This window comes from Triturus cristatus, chromosome 1_2, assembly GCF_964204655.1.
Source record: "Triturus cristatus chromosome 1_2, aTriCri1.1, whole genome shotgun sequence".
Taxonomy (NCBI): domain Eukaryota; kingdom Metazoa; phylum Chordata; class Amphibia; order Caudata; family Salamandridae; genus Triturus; species Triturus cristatus.
Genome location: NC_140580.1, coordinates 854,727,159 through 854,754,919, shown reverse-complemented (window position 1 = coordinate 854,754,919; position 27,761 = coordinate 854,727,159). Strand labels below are relative to the sequence as shown.

The window sequence follows — 27,761 nt, the reverse complement described above, 5'->3', positions numbered from 1 at the left end:
GGCCTTCGGGCCTACCCAAGCTCCAGTCCTGGCTAATGGAAAGGACTCCCTTCAAGAAGTGCTCTCGATGTGGGGCCAAATTCCCCCACACCGACCTTCACGAAGTATGTAACCTCTGCCTCTCCCCTGAACACGAGGCTCGAGACTGTCCGTCGTGCAAGTCCTTCCGGTCCAAGAAAACCATTTGAGACTGAAGGGCACGAAGAACTATGGCACACTCATCAACGGCGATTCCAGACGAAATCTTCGGGGAAGGCGTCGACGCTCCAGAAGGACAACACAGGGTGTCGTCAGCGCCTCCGAAGCCGACAATTCAGATGTGGAGGACAACACTCCGGCACAGAGGGCTGTGAGTACCGAAGTCGTCGTCCCCCCCCCCCCCCCAACCCACCCACACACCCTCCACGGCACCGAAAAAGGCTACGGTCACGCCTCCGCCTCCAGGCCTAGGCAAGACCAAGGAATGCGCTTCCCACACCGCACCTTCGGGACCGGTAAAGAAGCCTATTAATCCTTCTGGCCGCTCGGACTGGAGCCAGCCCACTGTCGGTGCTGAGAAACAGACCGCACCGACGCCGAAAAAGAAAATGGCCTCCTCCTCGGCACCGAGCTCCATTTCGAAACTCGGCGCCGAAAACCAGCTCCAGCTCCTCGGTACAGACACCATCCCCGGAACCGAGCAAAAAACACAAGGCCACCGACACCGATATCTCGAAGCCGAAAACCATCTCGGCACGGAGTAAACAGACAGCCCTTTCCAGGCCGCATAGTTCCAAACAGCGGACTAGCGCAGACTCTAAAACAAGAAAAACGACGGCCCCTATGCCTTCGGCGCAGACGGACAAACCACCCTCGGAAGAACTTTACACCTGATCCATTGCAAAAGACATTGATCAAGGACCCCAAAACCAGACATTTGATGCTCAGCATCAAAAAGAGACAACTGGAAAAGCCTGCCCCAGCTCCACCCCCAAAGAGGAAGGACTCTGCTACCTCTCCTTTCAGAATGCCTTCACCACCTCCTCCACCCCCTCCACCTTCCCCTCCTCCACCTCCTCATTCTCCCCCCCACCTCATCATTCCAGCACACCCTCTCCAGATGATGATAATGATGATGTCTATGATGACATAGGGGACATACCCCATTACCTTCCTACAGGGGACCACAATCCCACAGGCTGCCCAGACCCATGGGACGACTATAACATCCCTGACACTCCTAACGTCCCGCAAGATGATCTCTACCCTTAGAGACCATCCCCACCAGAAGACTCATTAGGGTTCAACCACTTACTCCAAAGGGCTGCACACTATCACGGGGTGGATTTCCATGCCGACCCCGTTGAGGAGGACTTCCTTCTCGTTACTTTTGACACCACGCGTAGGGCCACCTCCATACTGCCCATGCTCAAAGGAGTTATCAAACACGCGCCGGAGGTCTTTAAAGACCCAGCCAGGGTCATTAACCCGCATATAGACAAAAAATATAAAGCTGCCCCTACAGATCCCGCCTACATCAGAGGGCCAGCACCACTAGATTCCCTAGTAGTGTTTACAGCACGAAAGAGGGCAAACTCCCAAGCGTCAGGCGACGCACCACCACCTGACAAAGAGTCAAAACTCTTGGACGCATAGGGCAAGCGCACTGCATCCCAAGCTGCCAACATATGGCACATCGCTAATACACAAGCGCTACTGGCAAGATATGACAGGGCCCATTATGAAGAACTAGAAGCCATAATGTAACACCTCCCTGACAAATATAAAAATAGGGCAAATGAGTTAATTCAGGAGGGCAAAACCATTACCAATACCTCCATCCGTTGTGCCCAAGATGCAGCTGACACCGCCTCCAGAGCCATTAATACCATCCTCCTCCTCCGTCGCCATGCCTGGCTAAGGATCTCAGGCTTTAAACCAGAAGTGCAAGCTTCCATCCTGAACTACCCCTTTGACCAGGAACATCTGTTCGGCCCAAAAGTGGATGAGGCCCTAGAAAAAATGAAAAAAGACACCGATACGGCGAAATCTATGGGAGCCTTACAATCACACCCTCCCAGGCGCTTCTTTCACTGCTCTTCCTTTCGGAGCACATCCAGAAGCTACTCCTCTGACACCGCTTCCACTTCATATAAGGCCCCTACCCAATCCACCTTTACAAGTGGTTACCAAAGAGGCGACTACAGAGGCAACAACAATAAAGGCAGAGGCAAGACAAACACCGCCCACTCTGCCTCCGCACCTACCCAATTACTCCCCTCCACTCCCCCCAGACCACCCCACTCCAGTCGGGGGTAGACTCCAAAACTTCCTTCCTGTCTGGACTACCATCACCTCAGACAAATGGGTAACACAAATAATTTGGTCAGGCTACTGCCTAGAACTAATATCTACCCCCCCCCCCCCCCCAAACATTCCACCAAGACAACGCCCAATGTCACAGGAACATCTAACACTACTAAAGCAGGACGTAATCTCCCTCCTACAAAAGGGGGCGATAGAACGGGTTCCTACTAACCAACAAAATATGGGGGGTCTACTCCCTATATTTTCTCATGCCAAAAAGGGACGACACTCTATGGACCATCTTAGACCTCAGGCCCCTAAACCGATACATACACTCAGACCATTTTCACATGGTAACACTTCAGCAGGTACTTCCACTGCTCTCCCACAACGATTTCCTGACCACTTTAGACCTCAAAGACGCCTATTTCTACATTCCTGTTCACAACGCTCACAGGAAGTTCCTCAGATTTGTAGTGGACGGCCAACACTACCAATTCAAAGTACTCCCATTTGGAGTCACGACAGCACCACGAGTATTCACCAAGTGCCTAGCAATAGTGGCAGCACACCTGCAGAGACAACACGTCCATGTCTTCCCATACCTAAACGACTGGCTAATAAAGGCCAGTGCATACAACCAGTGTGTACAACACACGCATGCCACTATCCAGCTACTTCACCAACTGGGCTTAACAGTAAACCACGCAAAGTCCCATCTCCAACCGTCCCAAGTAAAACAATGTTCGAGGCCTATGAGCTGCAGATTATACACTGTGCATAGATCGCCATCTGGTGTTGGGCCCGGATGTTTGCAGTTTGTTTTTCTTCTTGGACAGTCTTTGGAAGTCACGAGTTCGGTGACTCCTCCTTCGGTCCGTACTGCGCATGGGCTTCGGCTCCATCCTCAAATTGTTTTTTTCCGCCATCGGGCTCGGATGTTATACTTCGTGCTCCGGCTTCGAACCTTTCCAGTTCGACCTTCGACGAAAAATCCTTGACCATCGAGATTCTTCAGACAAAAATCGGCTTCTTCATCTCTCTCTTCGGCACTTCCTCGATTCCAGGCATCGGCAGCGGCCTTCGGGCCTACCTCGACTCCGGTCTCGGCCGATGGAAAGGACTCCCTTCAAGAAGTGCCCAAAATGTGGGTCTAAATTTCCCCACACCGACCTCCATCAGGTGTGCAACCTCTGCCTCTCTCCCGAACACGAGGCCCGAGACTGCCCCGCCTGCAAGTCTTTACGAAAAAGACTTTTCGGGATCGACGAGCTCGATGCACATGGCTCACTCATCGACCTCGGCTCCACCTGACATCTTCGGAGAAGACAAAGGGGCTTCGGGTCAGCAGCACACTGAACAGGAGGACGACGTCGTCAGCGCTTCCGAAGCCGACGACTCCGACGTGGAGGAGATCACACCGGCGCAGAGGGTCGTGAGTACTCTACCCCCTCCCGCGCCCATACCGAAAGAGACTCCGTTTACCCCTTCGCCTCCGGGCCTAGGGAAAACCAAGCATACCGCTTCCATCACCCCACCTTCGGGCCCGGTGAAAAAGCATCACAAGTCTCCTGGCGGCTCGGGCTCGAGCCAGCCTCCTAGCGGCGCCGAAAAACACCCTTCGGCACCGAAGACAACCAGCTCCGTTCCGAAGCCATCGGTGTCGAAACCTGGCCTCTCGGTGCCGACCAAACCTAAGTCCCTTGGGACCGACGCTTCCGTGTCGAAACCTGCCTCGGCGCCGAACAAAAAATCGGAGGCCCCGAGAAAGCATGGCACGGATAAACCCACTAAGCCGTCGGTTCCGAAAACATCGGCACCGATAGAGGAATCGGTGCCGGAGGAGCTTTTCACGCCAGATCCACTTCAAAAGACTTTAACGAAGGATCCAAAGACTGGACATTTAACTTTGTCTTCCAAGAAAAGACATTTAGATAAGCCAGCTCCTCCGCAACCACCAAAAAGGAAGGACTCTGCCACATCCCCATTCAGAGTACCCTCCCCACCTCCTCCACCTCCACCTCCTCCACCTCCTCCACTCCCTCCATCGCCGCCCCTACCTTGTCCACCCTTGCCTCATCGCTCTCCAACCCTGTCACCAGACCCTGATGACCAAGGGGATCCTTTTTATGATCCAACAGATGCCCCGCAGGACCCCACTCCTCCGGGAACACCTGACCCATGGGAGGATTATCACAATCCAGATGTGCCTCAGGATGATCTTTATCCATCCAGGCCATCTCCACCAGAGGACTCCCTGGGGTTCCACCACCTTTTACAAAGGGCGGCACATTATCATGGGGTGGAGTTACACAGTGATCCAGTAGAGGAAGACTTCCTACTTGACACGTTTTACATAGCAGACAAATCTACCGCTATATTGCCCATGCTTAAGGGGGTGACCAAACATGCGACGGAGGTTTTCAAGAACCCCGTCAGAGCTAGGGTCTTAAACCCCAGAATAGAAAAGAAATACAAGGCAGCCCCCACAGATCCTGCCTATATTAAAGGGCCTGCGCCCCTAGACTCATTTGTGGTATCCACAGCTAGGAAGCGCTCCAATTTTCAGTCATCTGGGGAAGCTCCGCCACCCGATAAGGAGTCCAAGCTCCTAGACGCGTCAGGCAAACGCACTGCCTCGCAAGCTGCCAATATGTGGCGCATCGCCAACACGCAAGCGTTGCTGGCGCGGTACGACAGAGCACACTATGATGAGCTGGAGGCTCTCATGCAACACCTCCCAGAGAAATATAAAAATAAGGCTAATGAATTAATACAAGAGGGAAAGATTATTACCAACACCTCTATTAAATGTGCCCTTGACGCAGCAGACACAGCTTCCAGGGCTATAAACACCAGTGTTCTGCTTCGCCGCCACGCCTGGCTCAGGATCTCAGGCTAAACCACCCTTTTGACCAACAACACTTATTTGGCCCAAAAGTAGACGAAGCCTTGGAAAAAATGAAGAAGGATACGGATACGGCGAAGTCTATGGGAGCACTACAGTCACACACCCCTAGACGCTCCTTTCGAGGCTCTGGCAGAGGCTACTCTTCCGATAACGCCTCCACATCCTATAAGTCCCCTCCTCAAAATACCTTCACAAAGGGCTATCAAAGAGGTGGATATCGAGGAAACAATAATAAAGGCAGGGGCAAAACCAACACCGCCCGTTCTGCCACACCGCCCACACAATGACTTTCCCCCGCTCCCCCCCAGACCATTCCACTCCGGTCGGGGGCAGACTACAAGACTTCCTTCAAACCTGGGAGACCATATCATCAGACAAATGGGTGACCCAAATTATTCGGTCAGGGTACTGTCTCGAACTAACTTCTACCCCCCCAAATATTCCACCCAGACACCGTGCGATGTCACAAGAACATACCACACTTCTGAAACAAGAGGTACTCTCCCTCCTGCAAAAACAAGCTATAGAACAGGTCCCCGTCAATCAGCAAACTTTAGGGGTCTACTCTCTGTACTTTCTAATACCAAAGGAAGACGAGACCCTACGGCCCATTCTAGACCTCCGGCCTCTAAATGCATATATCCATTCAGACCATTTTCACATGGTAACTCTCCAACAAGTTCTCCCACTCCTCTGTCAGGGCGACTTTCTCACTACACTGGACTTGAAAGACGCATACTTTCATATTCCAATACACCCTGCTCACAGAAAGTACCTCCGATTTGTGGTGGACGGCCAAAATTATCAGTTCAAGGTTCTCCCCTTCGGGGTCACAACCGCACCACGGGTGTTTACCAAATGCCTGGCAGTAGCGGCGGCACACCTCAGAAGACAGAACATTCACTTCTTCCCCTATCTGGACGACTGGCTCATAAAAGCCGCGTCCTACCACCAGTGTGTGCAGCATACAAACACTACCATTCAACTACTCCACCAGCTAGGCTTCACGGTGAACCACCAAGTGTCCCACTTGATACCGTTTCACAAAACAATACCTCGGTGCCACTATAGACACCTCAAGAGCCATAGCCTATCCCAACTCAGCCAGAATCGCAAGCATACAAGCCTTGCGCCAAAGATTCCTTCTTCAGCACTCTCTCCCAGCAAGAGTGTTCATGAAACTAATAGGGATGATGGCATCTTGCATCTTCATAGTGCCTCATGCAAGACTTCACATGCGTCCACTCCAAGAGTGCCTAGCACACCAGTGGAACCAGGCCCAGGGACAGCTGACAGATCTGGTGTTGGTGGACGGTCGCACCCATCGCTCTGCAGTGGTGGAACACCACAAACCTTTCCAAAGGGCGACCGTTCCTGGACCCGGTTCCTCAGGTGATTCTCACAACAGACGCATCGCTCTCCGGCTGGGGAGCGCACCTACTACACCTCACAGTGCAAGGTGTATGGACGCCACAACAGAGGTTACTCCACATCAATCATCTGGAGTTATTTGCGATCTTTCTAGCCCTGAAATCGTTTCAGAAACAAATCTCAGCCAAGGCAGTCCTCATTCACACAGACAATATGACTGCAATGTATTATATTCAAAAACAGGGGGGGGACACACTCCCCCCAGCTCTCTCGCTTAGCACGGAGCATATGGAGATGGGCAATGCCACAAAAAAATCTTTCTCCTGGCACAGCACGTCCCAGGGATACAAAACACCATGGCAGATCAGCAGACAAACGCAGCAAATGCACGAATGGGAACTGCATCCACAAGTTCTTCACCCATTCTTTCACAAGTGGGGGCATCCTCAGATAGACCTCTTCGCCACCCACGAAAACAAAAAATGCCCAAGCTTCGCCGCCAGATACCCACACCCATTGTCCAAAGGCAATGCGATATGGATGAACTGGTCAGGCAAATTTGCATATGCCTTTCCACCTCTCCCGCTAATTACATTAGTGGTAAGGAAGCTACAACAGCACTCCCTCACACTCATTCTGGTAGCCCCAACATGGGCCAGGCAGCCGTGGTACACCACACTACTACAGCTCTTGGTGGTACCACATCAAAACTGCACCTGTCCCCATGCCTCCTAACCCAGAACCATGGAGAAATCAGGCACCCGGACCCAGCTCAGCTCAACCTTGCGATCTGGCTCCTGAAATCGTAGAATTTGGATACCTTAATCTTCCCCCTGATTGCATGAACATTATCAAGGAAGCCAGACGTCCTACCACTCGAGCATGCTATGCCGCAAAGTGGAAGAGATTTGTTGTTTACTGCCGTAACAATACAATCAACCCTTTAGATGTCTCCATACAGCACATCGTATGCTATCTGCTCCATCTTCAAAGGTGTAACCTGGCGTACTCATCCATCCGTCTACACCTAGCAGCAATTGCTGCTTACCTGCAAAACAGACAGCATTTATCACTTTTCAGAGTACCTGCTATTAAAGCCTTCATGGAAGGCCTTAAAAGAGTAATTTCACCCAGGGCACCACCCTCACCTGTGTGGAATCTAAACGTAGTTGTTCCAAGGCTAATGGGTCCGCCTTTCGAACCAAAGCATAAATGTGAGCTACAGTTCCTTACTTGGAAAACAGCTTTCCTCGTAGCTATCACTTCCCTTAGAAGGGTTAGTGAGATACAAGCGTTCACTATACAAGAACCCTTTTTACAGATACATCACAGCAAGGTGATACTTCGCACAAATCCAAAATTTCTGCCCAAGGTCATTTCCCCCTTCTTTCTTAATCAATCGGTGGAATTACCGTTTTTTTTCTCGCAACCTCAATCTGTTGCGGAAAGGGCTCTACATACACTTGATGTTAAAAGGGCTTTACTGTACTACATACAAAGAACGCAACCTTTCAGGAAGACTAAACAGTTGTTTGTCTCCTTCTCTCCACCGCATAAAGGCAACCCCATCTCAAAATCAGGGATAGCTAGGTGGATTGTAAAGTGCATACAAATTTGCTATCACAAAGCAAAAAGAACATTATCTGTTCCACCTAAAGCCCACTCTACCAGAAAGATAGGGGCTTCTATGGCTTTTCTAGGGAACATACCCTTAGATGACATCTGCAAAGCAGCCACATGGTCAACACCGCACACCTTCACAAAACATTACTGTGTAGACGTGCACTCCAAACAACAAGCTAGTGTGGGCCAGGCTGTACTAAAGACACTGTTTCAAACCACTGCAACGGATACCGGTGGTCGCCGCTAGGGTTGGGTACTGCTATATAATCTATGCACAGTGTATAATCTGCAGCTCATATGCCTCGAACCGAATATGCTACTTACCAGTATACATCTGTTCTTGGCATGTAGAGCTGCAGATCTATACATGCCCACCCGCCTCCCCGGCTACCTGTATCCGTTCCAGTCTATCTTATTTAGATACAACACACATGGGTCTCTTACTATTATCACTACGCTCCATCTTTTCCCCGCTGGCGAAAAACAATCTGAGGATGGAGCCGAAGCCCATACGCAGTACGGACCGAAGGAGGAGTCACCGAACTCGTGACTTCCAAAGACTGTCCAAGAAGAAAAACAAACTGCAAACATCCGGGCCCAACACCAGATGGCGATCCATGCACAGTGTATAGATCTGCAGCTCTACATGCCAAGAACAGATGCATACTAGTAAGTAGTATATTCCATCTGGGTGCCACTATAGACACCTCAAGAGCGCTAGCCTACCCCAGTCCTGCCAGGATAGCAAGCATTCAAGCTCTACGCGCAAAATTTCAGCCACAACACACTCTTCCAGTTCGAGTGTTCATGCAACTAATAGGAATGATGGCCTCTTGCATATTCATAGTACCTCACGCAAGACTCCAGATGCGTCCTCTCCAAGAGTGCTTAGCGCGCCAATGGAACCAGGCCCAGGGTCAATTAACAGATCTGGTGTTGGTAGACGGTCATACCCATCGCTCTCTGCAGTGGTGGACCACCAAAAACCTTTCCAGAGGGCGACCGCTCCTAGACCCGGTTCCTCAGATAGTACTGACAATGAATGCATCGCTCTCCTGCTGGGGAGCTCACCTATTACATCACACCATGCAGGGCAGATGGACACCTCAACAAAAGTTACTCCACATCAACCATCTGGAGTTACTAGCCATATTTTTAGCCCTAAAATATTTTCAAACACAGATTTCAGGCAAGGCAGTCCTAGTCCGCACAGACAACATGACAGCCATGTACTATATACAAAAACAAGACGGCACACACTCTCCACAGCTCTCTCAACTAGCACAGAGCATATGGAGATGGGCCATACCCCAGAAAATCTTTCTCCTAGCCCAACATGTCCCAGGAGTCCAAAACTCCATAGCAGATTTGCTCAGCAGACAAACACAACAACTCCACGAGTGGGAACTCCACCCGCAAGTTCTTCACCCGTATTTTCAAATGTGGGGGCATCCACAGATAGACCTCTTCGCCACCCACGAAAACGCCAAATGCCCAAGCTTCGCCGCCAGATATCCAAACCCATTGTCCAAAGGCAATGCAATATGGATGAACTGGTCAGGCAGATTTGCATACGCTTTTCCGCCTCTCCCACTCATTCCATTAGTGGTGCGCAAACTACAACAACACTCCCTCACACTAATCCTAGTAGCTCCAACTTGGGCCAGACAACCGTGGTACACCACACTGCTAGAACTATCTGTAGTACCGCACCAAAAGTTACACCTCTCTCCACACCTCTTAACCCAGAACCATGGAGAGATCAGGCACCCGGACCCAGCTCGGCTCAACCTTGCGATCTGGCTCCTGAAACCCTAGAATCCGGTTATCTAAATCTTCCCCCTGACTGCATGAACGTCATTAAAGAAGCTAGGCGACCCACCACTAGCTCGTGCTACGCAGCCAAGTGGAAACGTTTTGTTGTCTATTGTCACAACAATACCATCAATCCCCTAGATGTGTCCATTCAACACATCATAGGCTATTTACTACACCTACAAAGATGCAATCTAGCCTATACGTCCATTAGACTGCACCTTGCAGCCATAGCAGCTTATCTACAAAACAGGCAACATCTATCACTTTTTAGAGTACCTGCCATTAAAGCCTTCATGGAAGGCCTCAAAAGAATAATTCCCCCCAGAGTGCCACCCTCACCTGTGTGGAACCTAAATATCGTTCTCACCAGACTAATGGGACCTCCCTTTGAACCTCCACACAAATGTGAACTTCAATTCCTAACATGGAAAACCGCCTTTCTTGTAGCCATCACTTCCCTCAGAAGGGTCAGTGAGATACAAGCACTTACCATTCAAGAACCCTTTCTCCAAATGCACCATAACAAGGTTGTTCTCCATACTAACCCAAAATTCCTCCCTAAAGTCATTTCACCTAAACCAATCTGTAGAACTACCAGTATTCATCTCGCAACCACAGACTGTTGCAGAAAGAGCTCTTCACACATTAGATGTCAAACGAGCCTTACTCTACTACATCGAGAGAACACAACCTTTTCGTAAGACCAAACAACTGTTTGTCTCTTTCTCACCACCACACAAAGGCAACCCCATCTCCAAGTCAGGGATAGCTAAGTGGACTGTCAAATGCATTCAGATTTGCTACCACAAAGCAAAACGAACGCTATCCGTTCCCCCTAAAGCCCACTCTACACGTAAAATAGGTGGCATTTCTAGGGAACATCCCATTAGATGATATCTGCAGAGCAGCTACATGGTCAACACCTCACACTTTCACTAAACATTATTGTGTAGATGTGCAAACTAAGCAACAGTCTAGTGTGGGCTTGGCTGTACTCAAAACATTATTTCAAACCACTGCAACAGATACGGGTAGTCGCCGCTAAGGATGGGTACTACTATATAATCTATGCACAGTGTGTAATCTGCAGCTCATATGCCTCGAACGGCAAATGCTACTTCTTGTTCTTGGCATGTAGAGCTGCAGATCTACACACGCCCACCCGCCTCCCCGGCTACCTTTATCTGTTCCAGTGTATCTTATTTAGATACAACACACATGGGCATCTTCACTGTTACTACGCTCAATCTTTCCCTGCTGGCGAAAAACAATCTGAGGATGGGAGCCGAAGCCCATACGCAATACGATCCAAAGGAGGAGTCCCATACCTCGTGACTTCCAAAGACTTTCCAAGAGGAAAAACAACTGAAAACATCCGAGCCCAACACCAGATGGTGATCTATGCACAGTGTGTAGATCTGCAGCTCTACATGCCAAGAACAGATGCATACTGGTAAGTAGCATTTGCCATACACTGAATAGTATTTTGGAGGTGCACCTTGACTCACTCACACATCACAAAGAAAACACATCAAATGATCAAAGCCACTGGCCAAACATCACTATGGCAATAACCAAAACTCAATACTTCACCTGGTGCAAACACTGCATCTCAGCCCACTCCTGACTGGGGAAATTAAACAGCTGTGGTTGAGAGCCTTAGCAACCATAGTTCCACACTCCTTAGTGGACGCGTCCCTACCCGTTCGGATTCCAAACTCCCGGTTTCTAAGTCAACAACCCTCAGCTTTATAATCTCAAAACACACTAGAAGGTTCAGAAGATACCTCCCCCTGCGCAGGAGGAATCTTACCAGAACTGGCAAGGTTCCAAGCAAGCATTTCCATGGCAGGAAGGAGTTCCCACGTCCCCTTCTCCAAATCTCACATGTTCCAGCCTTTATCTTGACGAAGCTCACAAAGCCTTCTGGGTACATTAAACAATCTCAAACAAAAACAATCCTTAAACGTGATTAACCCAAACAACTTGCAAGCGCTGCTGTGCACTCAGAAAAGCTGAAGCAAGGCAGAGTCAGAAAAAAGGATGACATGGGGCCTTGTTAAAGCCAATAGTAAGAACTTCATAATTCCCATCAATGTACAACACAATGCACAATTGTGCACAACTGCTTATAGATTCACATACTTCATCTCTCAATGTCCTATAGCATCACATACTTTATCTCTCAATGTACAACACCGAGCACATGTGTGCATCACTGCCTCAACACTGCACTTTAAGACCAAAAAGTACATTCCAAACCTCTCTCTCCCGCTTTAAAATGCACATCCCACACCTTCTGTTCTTGTCAAGGCTGTCTTACTCCGTGACAGCTCCCACTTAAAGACAGCAAGATTACAAGAAATAAACTTTTAAGAGAAACAGGCATATGCAGGACATCGTACATTCAGGCTAGGGTAAAATAACACACTAAAGTCAATTAAAATAATGATAGTAAAAGGTCATCACAGGGTGTCGGACCACAAGAGTGCCTCTAGCACTACAGTAGTCACCATTTGAGTGGTTTCCCATGGGTGGCATAATAAATGATTTGAAAGAGACTATTAGTTATAGATTTATTACCTTAGAATTACCCCCAGGAGTCACACTGGATCCAGAGAATTTTTCTTCAGCAGTAGGTGGAGTCGGTCGTCTCCGCGTGCGTAGTTGGCGTAATGATCGCTGGAATGACGTTGCGGTATCTACTTGGACATTGCCCCTGCACGCTGACGTCAGTTCTTTCTTTTTCCGCGCCAGCCAGCGCAGATCCAGAGGGAGTGGTACTCTTGGTCTCTTTTTGACTAGCACTTTTCGACTTTTGTCAACATGTTTTTCTAATCGTTCGACTCCTGGTGCACATAGGGATGTCCCACCATCAGACCGGCTTCCACACCTGTGACTCCTGTCACAAGTTGATGTCGGTCACGTACCCACACCTCATGTGCCTCTGGTGCCTGGAGCGCGACCACGACCCGAAGTCGTGCTCCGACTGTTGGGCCATGAACCCGAAATCTTTGTGAGAGCGGTCCTGAAAGCTTCCTGAGGCCCGGCGTTCAGCTCTGTGCTGCTCAAGGTCCCAATCGAGAGGGAGGTCGTGGGACCGGTCGCGGAGTCACCACCATCACTCCTCATCGAAGTCTTCATCTTCGAGTAATTCGAAGCAGAAGAAGGCGAAGAAGCACCGTCGCATTTCACCTTCGGCTCTGCCCACGGAGCCTGCTAGGATGGCTCTGAGCTTCCCTCCCTTTCCGGGAGCCGGAGCATCCCCTGCCCAGCTTTTTGCATTTTACGAAGCTCACCACTCCATCTTTGGGCAGCTTGACTCCGTCGGCGTGCCTTTGGGCCTCACAGACTGAGGTGGGGGCTCTAGGCCTTCGATGCCGGCGGCTGCAGCCTCGGCACCGTAGGGCCCCCAGGGATCCAGGCCTGGATGCGGATCGATGCCAGTCGTTCTCACAACGCCTCCTCCGGCACAGATAACTCTGACGACGCCTCCGCCTCCTCAGACGCCGGTTGTGTCCTCGTCCGGCGTTGCTCCCAGCCTCCCCCCTTGGCTTGGTCACAGAACCAGACCAGCATCACTTTGCCCACCTTCTTCCCGCATCCTTCTAAGGAGGAGGAGAGACTCCACTATCTGGATCTAAAACATGTGCTATCATTTTATCTGTATCGCACAAAACAATTCCTGGTGGATGATCAAATCTTTGTTGGCTATGTGGGCGCCAAGAAAGGTCGGGCCGTGCAAAAACAGATCATCTCTCGATGGGTTGTCCTTTGTATCAAGATCTGTTACTCCTTAGCGAAAAAGGAGCTTCCGGTAGGACTGCGCGCCCATTCCACCAGGGCGACGGCAACCACTACTGCTTTGGGACGTGGAGTCCCCCTTGGTGACATGTGCGAGGCAGCCACGTGGGCATCTCTTCGTACGTTCACTAAGCATTACTGCGTGGATAGCAAAGTCCGGAGAGACGGCTTCTTTGGCCGTTCAGTTCTTGGGGATTTTCTGGTGTAAATTTAGTTCACAGACCCACCTCCGGTTGGTATTGCTGGGGTATCTATTCGAAGGTAAGGAATCTATAAGAGACATATATTAGTTATAGATACCTTACCGCCCCACCCATCCTCCCCGTTCTGTGAACTGACTTCTAGAGTATGGGACTCCCTTTCAGGGACCTGGTTTTGTGCACCAGTGGTCAGTGTCTTGCAAGGCCCTGCACTTCTGGCATGGAATGTCGTGTAAAGAACTGACAGCGCGCAGGGGCTGCATCTAAGTAGATATCGTGATGTTATTCGGGCAATCACTACGCCAATGATGAATGCGTAGGTGACCATTGCCACATACCGACGTGCAGGGGTACTGCTGAAGAAAAAACTCTCAGGATCCAGTCCGATGCCTGGGGGGGTGGGGTGGGGGGTGTAATTCTAAGGTAAGGAACTACTATATGCCTCTTACAGATATATCGTTACTGAAGGTAACTAACTTGTTCCTTCGCCCATGGGGGATGCCTGGGTACCTTAGTACCATATACTACAGACTTACGAGGGTACACCAGTATCTAATCTGGGTTGTACCTAAGTCCTCACCATGTCCAATTTAGGGAGGAAGCACAGACTGGGGTCCTGATTAGCAGGATCCCAGTCAGACTAGTCAGTAAAACATAATGACACCAGTAAAAAGTGGGGGTGACAATGAAAGCAGATTCTGCTTTCCTACACTTATCATAGATGAAGCAGTCCTCATTACCAAAACATCGAACAGGCGAGTTAGTGAGCTTCAGGCATTGTTAGTAGTCCCACCATATACTTTCTGCTTCCAAGATACATTGGTACTTGCTGCTGTAGTTGAGCCAGAAAAGAGCCCAAAGGAGGCTTGTTACTGCATTCAGCCAGTATGAAGGCTGCTACCACGCGGATCGCCAGTATTTGACATCTGTCAGGAGGTGATGTGGGTGTCCCGTCACACGTTCATGAAGTACTACTGCCTGTATAGTCGGGTCCGGCAGTATGGTCATTTTGCATGATTTGTTTTGCAGGATTTCCTAGGGATGCACTGCTTTGGTATGTACTCACAAGGTGAGGAATCTGCAGTTAGAAGCCTCTATCAGAAGAACAAATTACTTACTTTCGGCATCAACTTGTATGGTAGAGACTTACTCAGGGCATGGGTATTCCAGGGATCTCCCATGTCCAGTAGCATGTATTGTGCCACCCAGGAGAGCCCACTTCAACGTTGACGACATGCCTGCATTGCAGCCTGTGTGAGTTGCTGCTTGCACCTCTCACGACAGATATGTTTCCTTATATCTGATGTCACTACAGCTAAAACTTATAAGTCACCCATATGGTAGGACCTTCAGTCCTGAACGCAGGGTGCTTAGTTACAAGTGTGGGGATGCCCCCGAATGACCAGAACACCCCTACAAACCCCAGTCGATACTCCAGGCTTTGTGGTCAGCCGTTTTAAGATATATTGTGGACATCAGTCATTACGAGATGTCTAACTATATAAATGGCTGCCCCGAACCAGGTCATGTTTGGTATCAAACATGTTGGAATCATACCCTAACACCAATTCCAGTGTTGGAGGTATGATCCCATGTATTGAGCGGCCACTTAGAGGAGCCCCATGTACTCACAGTACCAGGCTTTCAGGGTCTGCCAGCAAGCCTGTGCTGCTGCCGACCTGAGACATGATTCTGCCCTTATGCTGCTGAGCTGAGCACGAGCAGGGCAAGGTAGAAGAATAGGTTTCCTACTACAGGGAGGTGTGACCACCTCCCAGACAGGACTTAGTGTATTGAGCTGGGGTGGTGGCGCCTTCCAGAGCCTCAAGACTGCTTTGAAGTTCTCATTTGGTTCCCTCCTTGCCTACTCCGGTTTGAGTCAGTTCAAGAACCATTGGTTCCCGCTCTGGCGCGAAACTGGACAAAGGACAGGGGAGCATCCTACCTTCTGTTCAGCCCCTTCTCTGGGAGGGACCCCCGAGTCGTTCTTGTGTATTTACGGGCTCCCCCGTGGGTGGGTTTTCAGATTCATCTTGGAACAAGACTCCCGTCTGAAACCAATACACTCTTCGACCGTCTGGACACTTGAACTTCATTGGACTTCGACTGAAACGGAAACTGCATCAAGGAAGACTCCTGCTGCTCCTGGTCTCACTGTTCTTCAAGTCTTCAGCCTCTTCTGTGCTTCGCTCACGTTCTCCAGAAGACCTTTGGGCATTATGGATGTCCAAAGAAATCTCCCTCAGAGTGAATGAGTCCATCCCCTACATCTGCAGGCACCACAAGAAAGCTGACCGGTCTGCTGCTCCTATCATCCCACGGACTTCCCAAGGCCCAGCAACAAATGTGGTGGTTTTGCAGCTCCCTAGGGGCCTGACCTGTCTTCTCAAAACATTTGAGCACATTATTCCTTGTCGAAGCCCCTGGGACCACACCTCTGTGCACAGCGTCGACTTGCTGTTGCCAAGGCTTGTTGGCTCTGCACTCCAGAGATCTTCGAGCTACAAGAATTTCCAGCCTCCAGCACCTCATCCCTTGAAGATCAGCGTCCTCCCTGCATCTCTTGCACCGTGGGCCTCCATCTTTGATGGGCTGCCTGAGCTACCCTTGCGACTTCTATGCCATCGACCTGTGGGTCCATAAGACGGTCGTCTTCTGCTTGGTGGGCTCCTCTGCTTGCTCGGGTCTGCTCTGACTCACCTGCACTTGGTGAGTCCATTGGACCTTGTTGGTTTGATTGCAACTTTTCATCTCCCATGCCAGGTGCGACTACCAAGGCTTGATGCTGCTCCTGCCAGGCATAGACCACCCAGACACCAACATCCGACGTGGGACAGCTTGTGCATGACTCCTGGTCTTCCTCAGTGTTGCCTGGTCCCCACAGCTGGAACGACAAGGTCCTCGTCGGCTCGCCTGAGCTCCCTGCCAAGGGTGGGCATTGTACTTCCGTGCCTCCTGGTCACCTCCGAGTGGCATAGACTCTGTTCCCTCTGCTTGCAGCTTCTTCTCTCTCTTTAAGAATCTACCCTTGGAATCCACCGGACATCTTCACAAACTTCTCCAGAGGCCTTTTCTCCAAAGTCTTCCATTGTTGTCTACGGCAGTTTCTGATGTCACCTCACCCCTAGGCACCCCTGCTCCCCTGGTGCTGGTAACCGGGCTCCTGGGGCATCCACGAGTGGGGTGGCTCTCCAACCTTGCGTCCTCCTAAGAGTTTCTTAGGGGCCCTATTGGAGGGGGCCCTTTTTCTTTGCACCCCTACTCCCCTGGTGCAGGTAACCTGGCTCCTGGGGCATCCACGAGTGGGGTGGCTCTCCAACCTTACGTCCTCCTAAGAGTTTCTTAGGGGCCCTATGGGTGGGGGTCCTTTTTCTTTAAAACTGCAACCACAACTTCTCCATAGACTTCCATTGAGCACACAGCTGTGTTTACATTCTGCATACTGCCTCCATGGGGTTCTTGGTAATTCCTTGTTCTCACAGCTGCTCTGAGTCTTCTGGTCCAAGTCTCGTTCTTCCTTGCAATTCGCATTCCATTTTCTTAGTATACGATTTAGTATTCCTCTAGAGAGCAGTGTATATTTGTGTTACTTACCTGATTTCTTTGAAGTATTTTCATGTGTATTGTTGATCTCTCCGGCTAGGATTTATATCAGTGTGTTAGTGATTGTGTTGTAAAATAAATAGACTTATTTTTGTAAACACTGTGTGTGGTTCTTTTTCATCTAATCCACACTATCCATTAAATGTGGTAAAACAAGCTGCTTTACACTCCAAGATAAGCCTAAAGGTTGCTCTCCACAGCTGCCACTTTGAGAGCTTTCTATGGTTATCAAAGAACACTAAAATCACGATATGGGTTGCCTGGACTAGTGCAAGGTGCATCACTCCTTAGAGTGTACACCATATTCTAAGCTAGTCTCCCACAGTTAGTTAAAAATAATTCCAACCTGAAAGTCTGCACACGGCCATATTCTGATTTCAATTGCTCCGCCTCCATCGGTGCCAGTGGAGATCAGACAGAAAAAGTTGTGTGCTCACGAAGGTGACATAGATGCACAGGCTGCGACGTCATGTCCAATGCAGGATGGTCTACCTGTGAAACCGCAGAGCACCACCTGTGAATGTGCATGTGAATTGTTATGAAAATTTCTGGATCCACTCTGGCACTTCAGGAAATTCACAAGGCAAGGAATCTGCGGTTAGATCGATTCACTACCAGAAAATGCGTTATGGAAGGTAAGTAACTTGTTCTCCTCCACCTATGTCTTTTTCAATCTAAACAATCAATCTGATAGACTTCTAGCTGCAGATTCCTTACCTTAAAATTTCCCAGGCGTCAAGCTGGATCTGGAAACGTTTGTGTGAGCAAGCCCTATGCGCCATCTGGTGGCTCAGTTCGGCATCCTTAGGATCAGTTATGACATCACTGTCACATACATAGGCGCCAACCAGGGACGCGGACGTCAGTTTTTTTCTTTCTGTGGAGATGCTACCCCTCTTTCTCTTTTTCATAGTTTTTTAATGAAATTTTGGCAACAGATATTTTTCTTGAAGGATGCCAGAGAGAGAGGTCAAGGTAATGCACTGCCGCACCTAACATCTAAATCAGTAAAGCAAATTATGAAACTATACGCGGTGCAACGAACCGGGAGATCAACCCCTCTCTACCCCAATTTAAAAACTAGTTTTCAAATTAACAGTAACCTCTAGTAGTCCAGCGCACACAAAATTATAAACAATGTATCCAAATTACTGGGAGTCTGACATAGATTCAACAATAGTTTGTACTGTGAGCATATCAAACAGCAATAATGCCCGACATTTAATCAGTGCATTCAGCAGCAGTGTTTCAGTTCAGAAGTTCTTTATTCATTCACTTCATCTTTAAAAGAAACACCTTTGAGTAAACAATGTTGTAGCCAACGCTTTTCGTCCATTCACGGACTACTTCAGGACTCAAGTAAATATATTGAGTGTATTTTGTTCGTAACTGATTCAATCAGTGTAAATATTATATCTGAAAGAAACACGTTAGTTAGATTCTCACCTTAGAATATCCCCAGGCGTCAGACTGGATCCGGAAAATTTTTGTAGCAATACCCCTTGGGCGTCGCTAGGCGTCGTCTGCGGCTCCGCGTCCGTCGTTGGCGTCGTGCGCCGGAATGACGTTGTCGGAGTACTTAGACGCCGCCCTCGCGCGCTGACGTCAGTTCTTATTTTTTCCGCGCCAGTAAGCGCCGATCCGGGAGAGCTACCCCTTTAGTTATTTTTTGACTAACTTTTTTGACTCTTTTTGGCCACTTTTTCGATTCTGGTGCCGGTAGGATGCCTGGATTCAAGGCCTGCGACGACTGTCACCGACTGATGTCGGTGACCGATCATCACCGCCGGTGCCTGTATTGTTTAGGCCTTGACCACGACGCGGAGTCGTGCTCCGATTGTATGGCCCTGACCTCGAAAGCTAGGCGGGAGCGGTCCGCGTAAGCTTCTCGAGCTTCGCCACTCGGCTCCGCGCCCCTCTCGATCCCGGTCCAGGAGGAGGTCCAAGGATCGGTCGCGGAGCCGCACTCGACATCGTCGCTCGTCGGGCTCGAAGTCTTCGGGTAAGTCGAAGCGCTCCAAGAAGTCCAAGAGGCGACACCGCTCTTCGGACTCCCCTCGCCGGTCGCGCGACTCGGCTGAGGGTCAGGGTGGTTCCACCCCCGCGGCTCCGCCGCAGGCGCCGCGCACGTCCCCATACCCGCCGGTCCCTGGGACTGACGCGACGCCGGCGGAGGTCAGTGCCTTCCTCTCGCCCATGAGGAGCCTGGCCCCGCCGTCGACGCCTGCTGGCGCGCCTTCGGGCCCCGCGGACTCGACTGTGCGACCTTGCGCGCCGTTGGAGGCTCCGGCCCAACGCCACAGGTCCCCAAAGGGCCCGTGCCTGGGCCCCCGTCGACGCCGGTCGGCCTAGTCACGCCTCCTCCGCCGGCGTCGACACCGGTGCCACCTCCGACACCGACTCCCGTCGACGTCGATCCCCGGTTTAGCCCCTGTCCGGTCCCGACGCCGGTGCGGCGCCCCCCGACGCCGCATCCGACGCCGCTAGAGACACATTTTGTCCATCGACCGGCTCCGATCATTCCTCCTGTTTACCAGGAATCGGATGACGGGGGCGACTGGGAGGGGTCCGTGGACCCTTTGGCCCTTCAGGGCCAACTTTCACAGGACTGGGCAGATGAACTGGCGGAGGACAGTGGTTTGGATACCTCACCGGACACTGGATTCATCTCTCCTCCGACTGTGGCTTCGGAGGAGGGTGCAGCTTTTTCTGTGGTGCTGCGCAAGGCGGCCGCGGCCCTTGGGCTTGAGCTGCTGCCGTGGCTGTGAGGACTAATATCCTCACTGAGGTGCTTCAGTCTGCCGCATGCTCCACTGAGCCTCTGCTGCAATTCAATGAGGCCCTCATTGACGTTCTGCAGGGCACCTGGTCCAAGCCCTCCACAGTCCCTCCTGTGGATAGGAACGTTGCCAGGTGCCACCGCCCTGCTCCGGGCGACCCCAGTTTTCTGTCCCAACACCCCACCCCTGAGAGTCTGGTTATCCAGGCCTCTACCTCCCAATCCTCCTTCCCGTCCGCTCCTCCGGACCAGGGTTCCAAGAGACTGGAACAGTTCGGTAAGAAGCTGTTCTCCTCGCTCAGTTTGGGGCTGCGGTCTTTGAACACCGCCTGTCTCTTGGACCGTTATTCCCACTCTGTGGGATACGGTGGAGGACGTGCTGCCCCTGTGCCCGGAGGAGGCCCGGGCATGGCTTTCCTCAGCTCTGGCCGATGGGAGAGATGCAGCGCGCCATGCGATCCGATGTGGACTCGACACTACGGACTCGCTGGGTAGGGCGATTTCTACCACGGTGGCACTTCGACGTCACGCCTGGCTGCGGTCCACGTCCTTTTCAGGGGATGTCCAGAGCACTCTCATGGACATGCCTTTTGATGGCACTCGCCTTTTTGGTGAGAAAGCGGACAGTGCGCTCGCTCGCTTCAAGGACTCCCGGGTTACGGCCAAGTCCTTGGGCCTCTCGGCCCCGCGGCCACAAACTTCCGCTTTTCGCTCCTTTCGTGGCCAAGGAAGGGGCACCTCCTCACGTCCGCCTAGCCACCGGCCGCAGAACCAGCCTGCACGCGGTCGCGGACGTGGTTTTCACCGAGGCGGTACTGGAGGACAACGCGGTCAGTCCACATCCACCCCGGCAGCATCCGCCTCAAAGCTTTCCTAGTCCGAGCTTTCAGGCCCATTCCTCGCCAGTGGGAGGCCGGGTTCGCCATCACCTGCTCCACTGGCGTACCATTACTTAAGACAGGTGGGTGCTGCAAATCGTCCGAAGGGGCTACTCCGTCCCCTTCGAGACGACCCCTCCAGCCATGCCACAGCAGCACCACCGTATCTCGGAGGATCATTTGAATCTTCTGCAAGAGGAAGTTTCGGCCCTCTTGGCCAAAGAGGCCGTCGAGCGCGTTCCGAGCCCAGAAGTAGGTCGTGGTTGTTATTCCCACTACTTTCTGGTTCCCAAGAAGGGCAAAGGGGGCCTACGCCCTATCTTGGACCCCCGGAACGTCAATGCCTTCCTCCAGAAGGAACGGTTCAAAATGTTGACTTTGGCTCAGGTTCTAGCTGCCCTAGACCCTGGAGACTGGATGGTAGCGCTGGACTTGCAGGACGCATATTTCCACATCCCCGTCCTGTCGGCCCACCGGCGTTACCTGCGGTTCACGGTGGGTTAGGAGCACTTTCAGTTCACCGTGCTCCCCTTCGGCCCTACCAGTGCCCCTCGGGTGTTCACGAAAGTGATGGCGGTGGTCGCAGCTCATCTGCGCAGATCAGGAGTTCCAGTCTTCCCCTATCTCGACGACTGATTGTTGAAGGCGGGCTCGCCCCAGGCAGTCGTCTCCCACCTCCAGACTACGGCGGATCTCCTGCATTTGCTGGGGTTTTCCATCAACGTGCCGAAGTCACACCTGAACCCCTCTCAGACGCTCCTCTTCATCGGAGCGGTTCTCGATTCGGCGCAGTTCCGGGTTCATCCACCGGAACAGCGAGTCCGGGATATACAGGCCCTGATTCCCATCTTTCGGCCTCTATCCTGGGTTTCGGTCAGGCTAGTGTTGCGGCTACTGGGGCTGATGGCCTCCTGCATCCTACTAGTGCATCATGCCAGGCGGCGCATGCGGGCTCTGCAGTGGGACCTGAAGTTTTTCATTGGGCCCAGCATCACGGCAACCTGTCCGACCATGTCTTGATCTCGGAGGGCACTGCACAGCAGTTGCAGTGGTGGCTCACGGACCGCGATTGGGTCACAGGCAAGAGCCTCTCCCTACCCCTACCGGAGCATGTCGTAGTGACGGATGCGTCCCTCCTGGGATGGGGTGGCCATATGGGAGAGGCGGAGATCAGAGGCCTCTGGTCTCCGGCGGAGTCTCGCCTCCACATCAACTTGTTGGAGCTGAGAGCGATCCGACTTGCACTGAAAGCCTTCCTTCCCTCTGTCCGGGTAAGTGTCGTGCAGGTGTTCACGGACAACACCACCGCCATGTGGTATTGCAACAAACAAGGCGGGGTGGGGTCGTGGACCCTTTGTCAGGAGGCTCTGCGCCTCTGGACATGGCTGGAACACCAGGGCATCACCCTGGTGGTTCAACATCTGGCAGGCTCTCTGAACGCCAGAGCAGACGAACTCAGCCGCCGGTGCATGATGGATCACGAATGGCGTCTGAACTCCGAGGTGGCGCAAGGTCTCTTTCAGCAGTAGGGAGAGCCTTGGTTAGATCTATTCGCCACCGACGAGAACGCGCAATGTCAGCAGTTCTGCGCGTTCAAATTTCCAAGGCGGCACTCGCTCGGCGACTCTTTTTGTCGCGAGTGGAGTTGCGGTCTGTTGTACACCTTTCCGCCTATACCACTTCTGCCCAGAGTGCTGAAGAAGATCAGGCGCGACCGGGCCCAAGTCATCTTGGTGGCTCCGGATTGGGCACGAAGGTACTGGTATCCCGAGCTACTCAGTATGTTGACCGATCCTCCGATACGTCTGCCCCTTCGGGAGGATCTTCTGTCGCAGCAGCAGGGGACGGTCCTCCACCCGAACCTGTCCAGCCTCCACCTCCATGCGTGGAGATTGAGCAGCGGCAGTTGATGCCATTTGACTTGCTTCCTGAAGTCTGTGATATCATAATGGCAGCCAGGCGTCCCTCCACAAAGACGGTATACGCCTGCCGGTGGAACAAATTTGTGGCATAGTGCACAGCAAAGGCTGTGGATCCCCTTTCCGCCCCTCTTTCTGAGGTTCTCCTCTTTCTTCTTTCTTTGGCCCAGCAGGGCTCTGCCCTGGGCACCTTGAAAGGTTATCTTGCTGCCATCTCTGCCTTCTTACGGCTTCCTGATCAGCCCTCTCTTTTCAAGTCCCCTGTAGTGTCATGCTTTCTTAAAGACATTACTCGCACGTTCCCTCCTGTCCCTTTCGTAATGCCTCAGTGGGACTTGAATCTTGTCCTAACGTTTCTGATGTGCGCTCCCTTTGAGCCTCTTCACAATTGTCCTCTCGTCTTCTGACTCTTAAGACTGCTTTCCTGGTAGCCATCACCTCGGCTAGACGGGTGAGTGAGCTCCAGGCTCTATCGTCCAAGCCTCCTTTTCTATCTGTTCATCCGGACAAGGTTTTCCTTCGGCCTCGTCCTTCCTTTCTACCGAAAGTGGTGACCCCCTTTCATCTTGGGCAATCTGTCACCTTGCCCACCTTCTTTCCGCCTCCGCATCCTTCCAAAGAGGAAGAGCGGCTCCGCCGTCTGGACCCAAAACGTGCGCTCTCCTTCTATTTGGACCGCACAAAACCGTTCCGGGTGGACGACCAGCTTTTCGTTGGCTACGTGGGTGCTAAGAAGGGGAAAGCTGTGCACAAACGGACCATCTCCCGGTGGGTCGTTTTGTGTATAAAAAACTGTTATTCCTTGGCAAAAAAGGTCCCTCCTGTTGGGCTGCGAGCCCCTTCTACTCGGGCCACAGCGGCTACTACTGCTTTGGGACGGGGAGTCCCTTTGCAGAACATCTGTCAGGCGGCGACGTGGGCTTCGCTGCACACGTTTGCCAGGCACTATTGCCTAGACAGCCAAGTCCGGAGGGATGGCTTCTTTGGCCGTTCTGTCCTCCAGGACTTTCTGGTGTGATCTTGGTTTGCAGACCCACCACCGGGGTTGGTATTGCTGGGGTATCTATTCTAAGGTGAGGAATCTAACTATCGTGTTTCTTTCAGATGAACAAGTTACTTACCTTCGGCAACGATGTATCTGTAAGAAACATTAGTTAGTTAGATTCCTCACCGACCCACCCATCCTCCCCGTTCTGCGAACTGACATCTAGAGTTAAGGCCATCCTTTTCAGAGCCCTAGATTTTTTGGCACCAGTGTCGGTCTCTTGCATGGCTCTTTGTTTCTGGCGCAGAAAGCTATGTACAAGAACTGACGTCCGCGCGCGAGGGCGGCGTCTAAGTACTCCGACGTCATTCCGACGCACGACGCCAACGACGGACGCGGAGCCACAGACGACGCCTAGCGACGCGCAAGGGGTATTGCTACAAAAATCTTCCGGATCCAGTCTGACGCCTGGGGATATTCTAAGGTGAGTAATCTAACTAACTAATGTTACTTACAGATACATCGTTACCGAAGGTAAGTAACTTGTTCATCTTGTCAAGTCCTTTCGTATAGTATCAGAGAATTGGGTTTGTGTGCCTAAAGCACTTCCGCATTTCTCTCATCGTCATGTGGAAAACAGACATTTTTCTTGTGTCGAGGATATCATCTAGACATCCAGGAATCAAGCCTTGTGGCACCTGTCACCGCGGCATGTCGGTAACTGACCCCCACCTCGTTGGCTTGTGTTGCCTCAAGCGTGGCCACAACACAAAGGACTTGCCAGAGCGATCTTTGGAGCACCTTGTTGCCCAGCAGCCGACACCGTTGAAAGCGACTCCTTGGAGATTCCAGTCCCATTCGAGGAATAGAAGGTTGCACGCCCCTCCAGGGGCTCCAAGTCCTGTTCTCACTCAAGGCCCTCCAGACACTCTGGGAAGAGGCACAAAATAAAGTCCTAATGAACTTCCACTTCACCTCTTCTGTCGTCCATCGACAAGACTGGAAAGGAGCATCAACGCTCTAGGCAAGGTTCTGTGGAGCCTCCCCCTATTTCCGGGAGCCTGAGTGACTCTGCTCAAATAAGGATTTTTACGAGGACATGTGCGGCATATTTGAGCAGGCCAACGTCCTCCGGAGAGCCTTCTGGCTTAGCGTGGTCAGAGGAGGCCCTACCAGGTTCTGCGCTGTCTGCTCCGGCCACAGCGCCGGTGGGGTCTCATGGATCAGATCCTGGATCCGGGTTGACGCCAGTCGTGCCAACGCGACCTACCCCGAAGTCGATGCCCCTGGCGCCCACTGGCGGTGCCGGCCTTATCCTGATACCGGTCAATTTAGGGTCTAATCCACATTGGTCGACGTTGACTCCGACGCCGATGGAGCCCAGAGGTTCTACGTTGTTGCATGTGCATTTTTAGGAAGTTTCAGGCATGGGTGAGGATTTGGAAGGGTCCATGGACCCTCTAGAAAAACAGCTACATGATCCTGCTGAACAATTGGTCTGGTATTAGGATCTTGGAGGAGCCAGTGGACTGGACACATCTCCAGATACTGGCATGCTCTCTCCACCTAGTGTGGCTACGGAGGAGGAGGCATATTATGCCATGATGGTGAGGAGGGCAGCAGAAGTCCTTAGCATGAAGCTGCCCTTGGTGTAGGTCAGGACTAATCTGTTGACCGAGGTGCTTCGGCCTGTGAACCCCTATTGCCCTTTAATGAAGCACCAACGGATGTCCTTCTAGGCACGTGGTCCAAGCCTAGCACAGGGGCTCCTGTGAATAGGACAATTGCACGCCTCCATCACCCTGCAATGGAAAATCCTAGGTTCTTCAGCCAACACACCACCCCTGAGAGCTTGGTGGTTCAGGCTTCAACGTCCCATAGTGCATTCCCTTCCGCTCTGCCGGATTGGGCATCCAAGAGTCTGGACGCACTAGGGAAGATGTTTTCTAGTGTTTTTCAATACAGCCTACAGGTTAATAATGCCAGCTGTTTTGCAGATTGAATTTCTAATTCTACTTATTAAAGAGAGTTCAAGTTATACCTTTCCTCCTGTTGTCTATATTCTATAGTATATGATTGCAAAAACAGTTTTTGTCAGTGCATTGATTAGCTTTTTTGTCTTATAGGAGGCTGCATTGATGTGATTTTTTTTGTGTGTGTGGATATATATATATCTCACGCTACCGATGTGCACCTAAAGGCCGAGGCACTCGCAGGCGGGTGCTTTACGTGGTGGTGCCCCACGTATAATTGCGCTTCCCCAACTTCGTCGTCCCTTGAAACAAAGTATAGCACTCCTGGGGGTGTCGTATCCGCTTGTCTTTATTTTTTTTATTTTGTTTGCTGAATAAAGACAAGCTGATACGACATCCCCGGGAGTGCTATACTTTGTTTCAAGGGACGACGAAGTTGGGGAAGTGCGAATATATATATATTTGTATATATATGTTTTCATATATAATTTTTTATTTTTTCCGGGGTCCCTGCGCATGGGTGGGAATATTCAGTGCTTATGACTGAGGATACCCCTGGAAGAGAACTAGGATTACACATCAGTAAGTTATCCTTATTGGAGCATCTACTAATTTCTTATGTAGTGCTGCTCGGCTGCCAGTGCAGTGCTACTCAGCAGCCAGTTTCATGTCCGACAGTGTTATTCAACCGTGACTTGCACCTTTACAAGCCAATTATTTCTTTTTAGGTTGTTCTAATGCTGACGACAGACCTGGATGGGGAGGATGAGAAGGATAAAGGAGCCCTTGACAATCTCCTTTCTCAGCTCATTGCAGAGTTATCTATGGACAAGAAGGTGAATAGTAATGGGATTGCTAGTAGTGGTGTGCTCTAGATAATGTGGCATGTTTTGCTGACGCTGTGGGGTAAAGTTTTAAAAATAAATTGTGAGTGGTGGATACCGGGCTAGATTGCATTTTCAACTTCTTTGAATATGTCCTCACTAAGAAGGAGGGTTTAATGACATTTTATAATGTAAACTGTTTCACATATCTGGCTCTTTAGTGGTAGGCATATTGATTGCATTGTCATTATTTAAAGAGTGCGGGATCCAGCTACCTGACCAGTGTGTTATCCTTTGTTGCGTAGGTCATGGTTTGAGATAAGCCCATGTTTGTTCTTATGTTTTATCCTGTCTCATCTCGCAGCATTTTTGATGTCCTTTTTTGTACCTATTTGTTTTAGCAGGATGTCTCAAAAAAGAATGAACGAACCGCTCTGAATGAGGTGCATTTGGTGGTTATGAGACTTCTCAGCGTTTTTATGTCTAGAACGAAGTCAGGATCCAAGTCTTCCATCTGTGAGGTATAGTATGGCACTTTGCATCTTCTGTGTGATTTGACATGGGCATCCAGTTTGCTTGGATTTATTTCTGTTTACATACACAATTTTCCCTTTTCTTAAGTGGGCATATTGCTTCCCCCATAATGGTTAACACACTCCTTATAGAGGCCGTTTGTATTCTTAACAGTGCTTTGCAAGTCTTACAAGATGTATGTAGATGTCTATTCTAGTCCTAATTTGGGATGCGTACTATCATGAGGAACACATCTTGCTATTCATATATTGGC

At 51.0% G+C, this 27,761-nt stretch overlaps 1 protein-coding gene across 14 annotated transcripts in view; it reads left to right on the top strand.

Annotated features, from left to right (window-relative positions):
* UBR4 (ubiquitin protein ligase E3 component n-recognin 4) overlaps positions 1-27,761 on the top strand; it is a 1,980,383-nt gene that overhangs the window by 1,458,798 nt on the left and 493,824 nt on the right. For 8 of the 14 annotated variants that reach the window (XM_085609056.1, XM_085609054.1, XM_085609051.1 and 5 more), the window contains 2 exons: positions 26,879-26,986; positions 27,376-27,495. In XM_085609056.1, coding sequence (XP_085465182.1) covers positions 26,879-26,986; positions 27,376-27,495 — 228 coding nt within the window. The remainder of the gene's footprint in view (positions 1-26,878; positions 26,987-27,375; positions 27,496-27,761) is intronic. The other 6 variants (XM_085609055.1, XM_085609053.1, XM_085609050.1 and 3 more) reach the window with 1 other exon arrangement.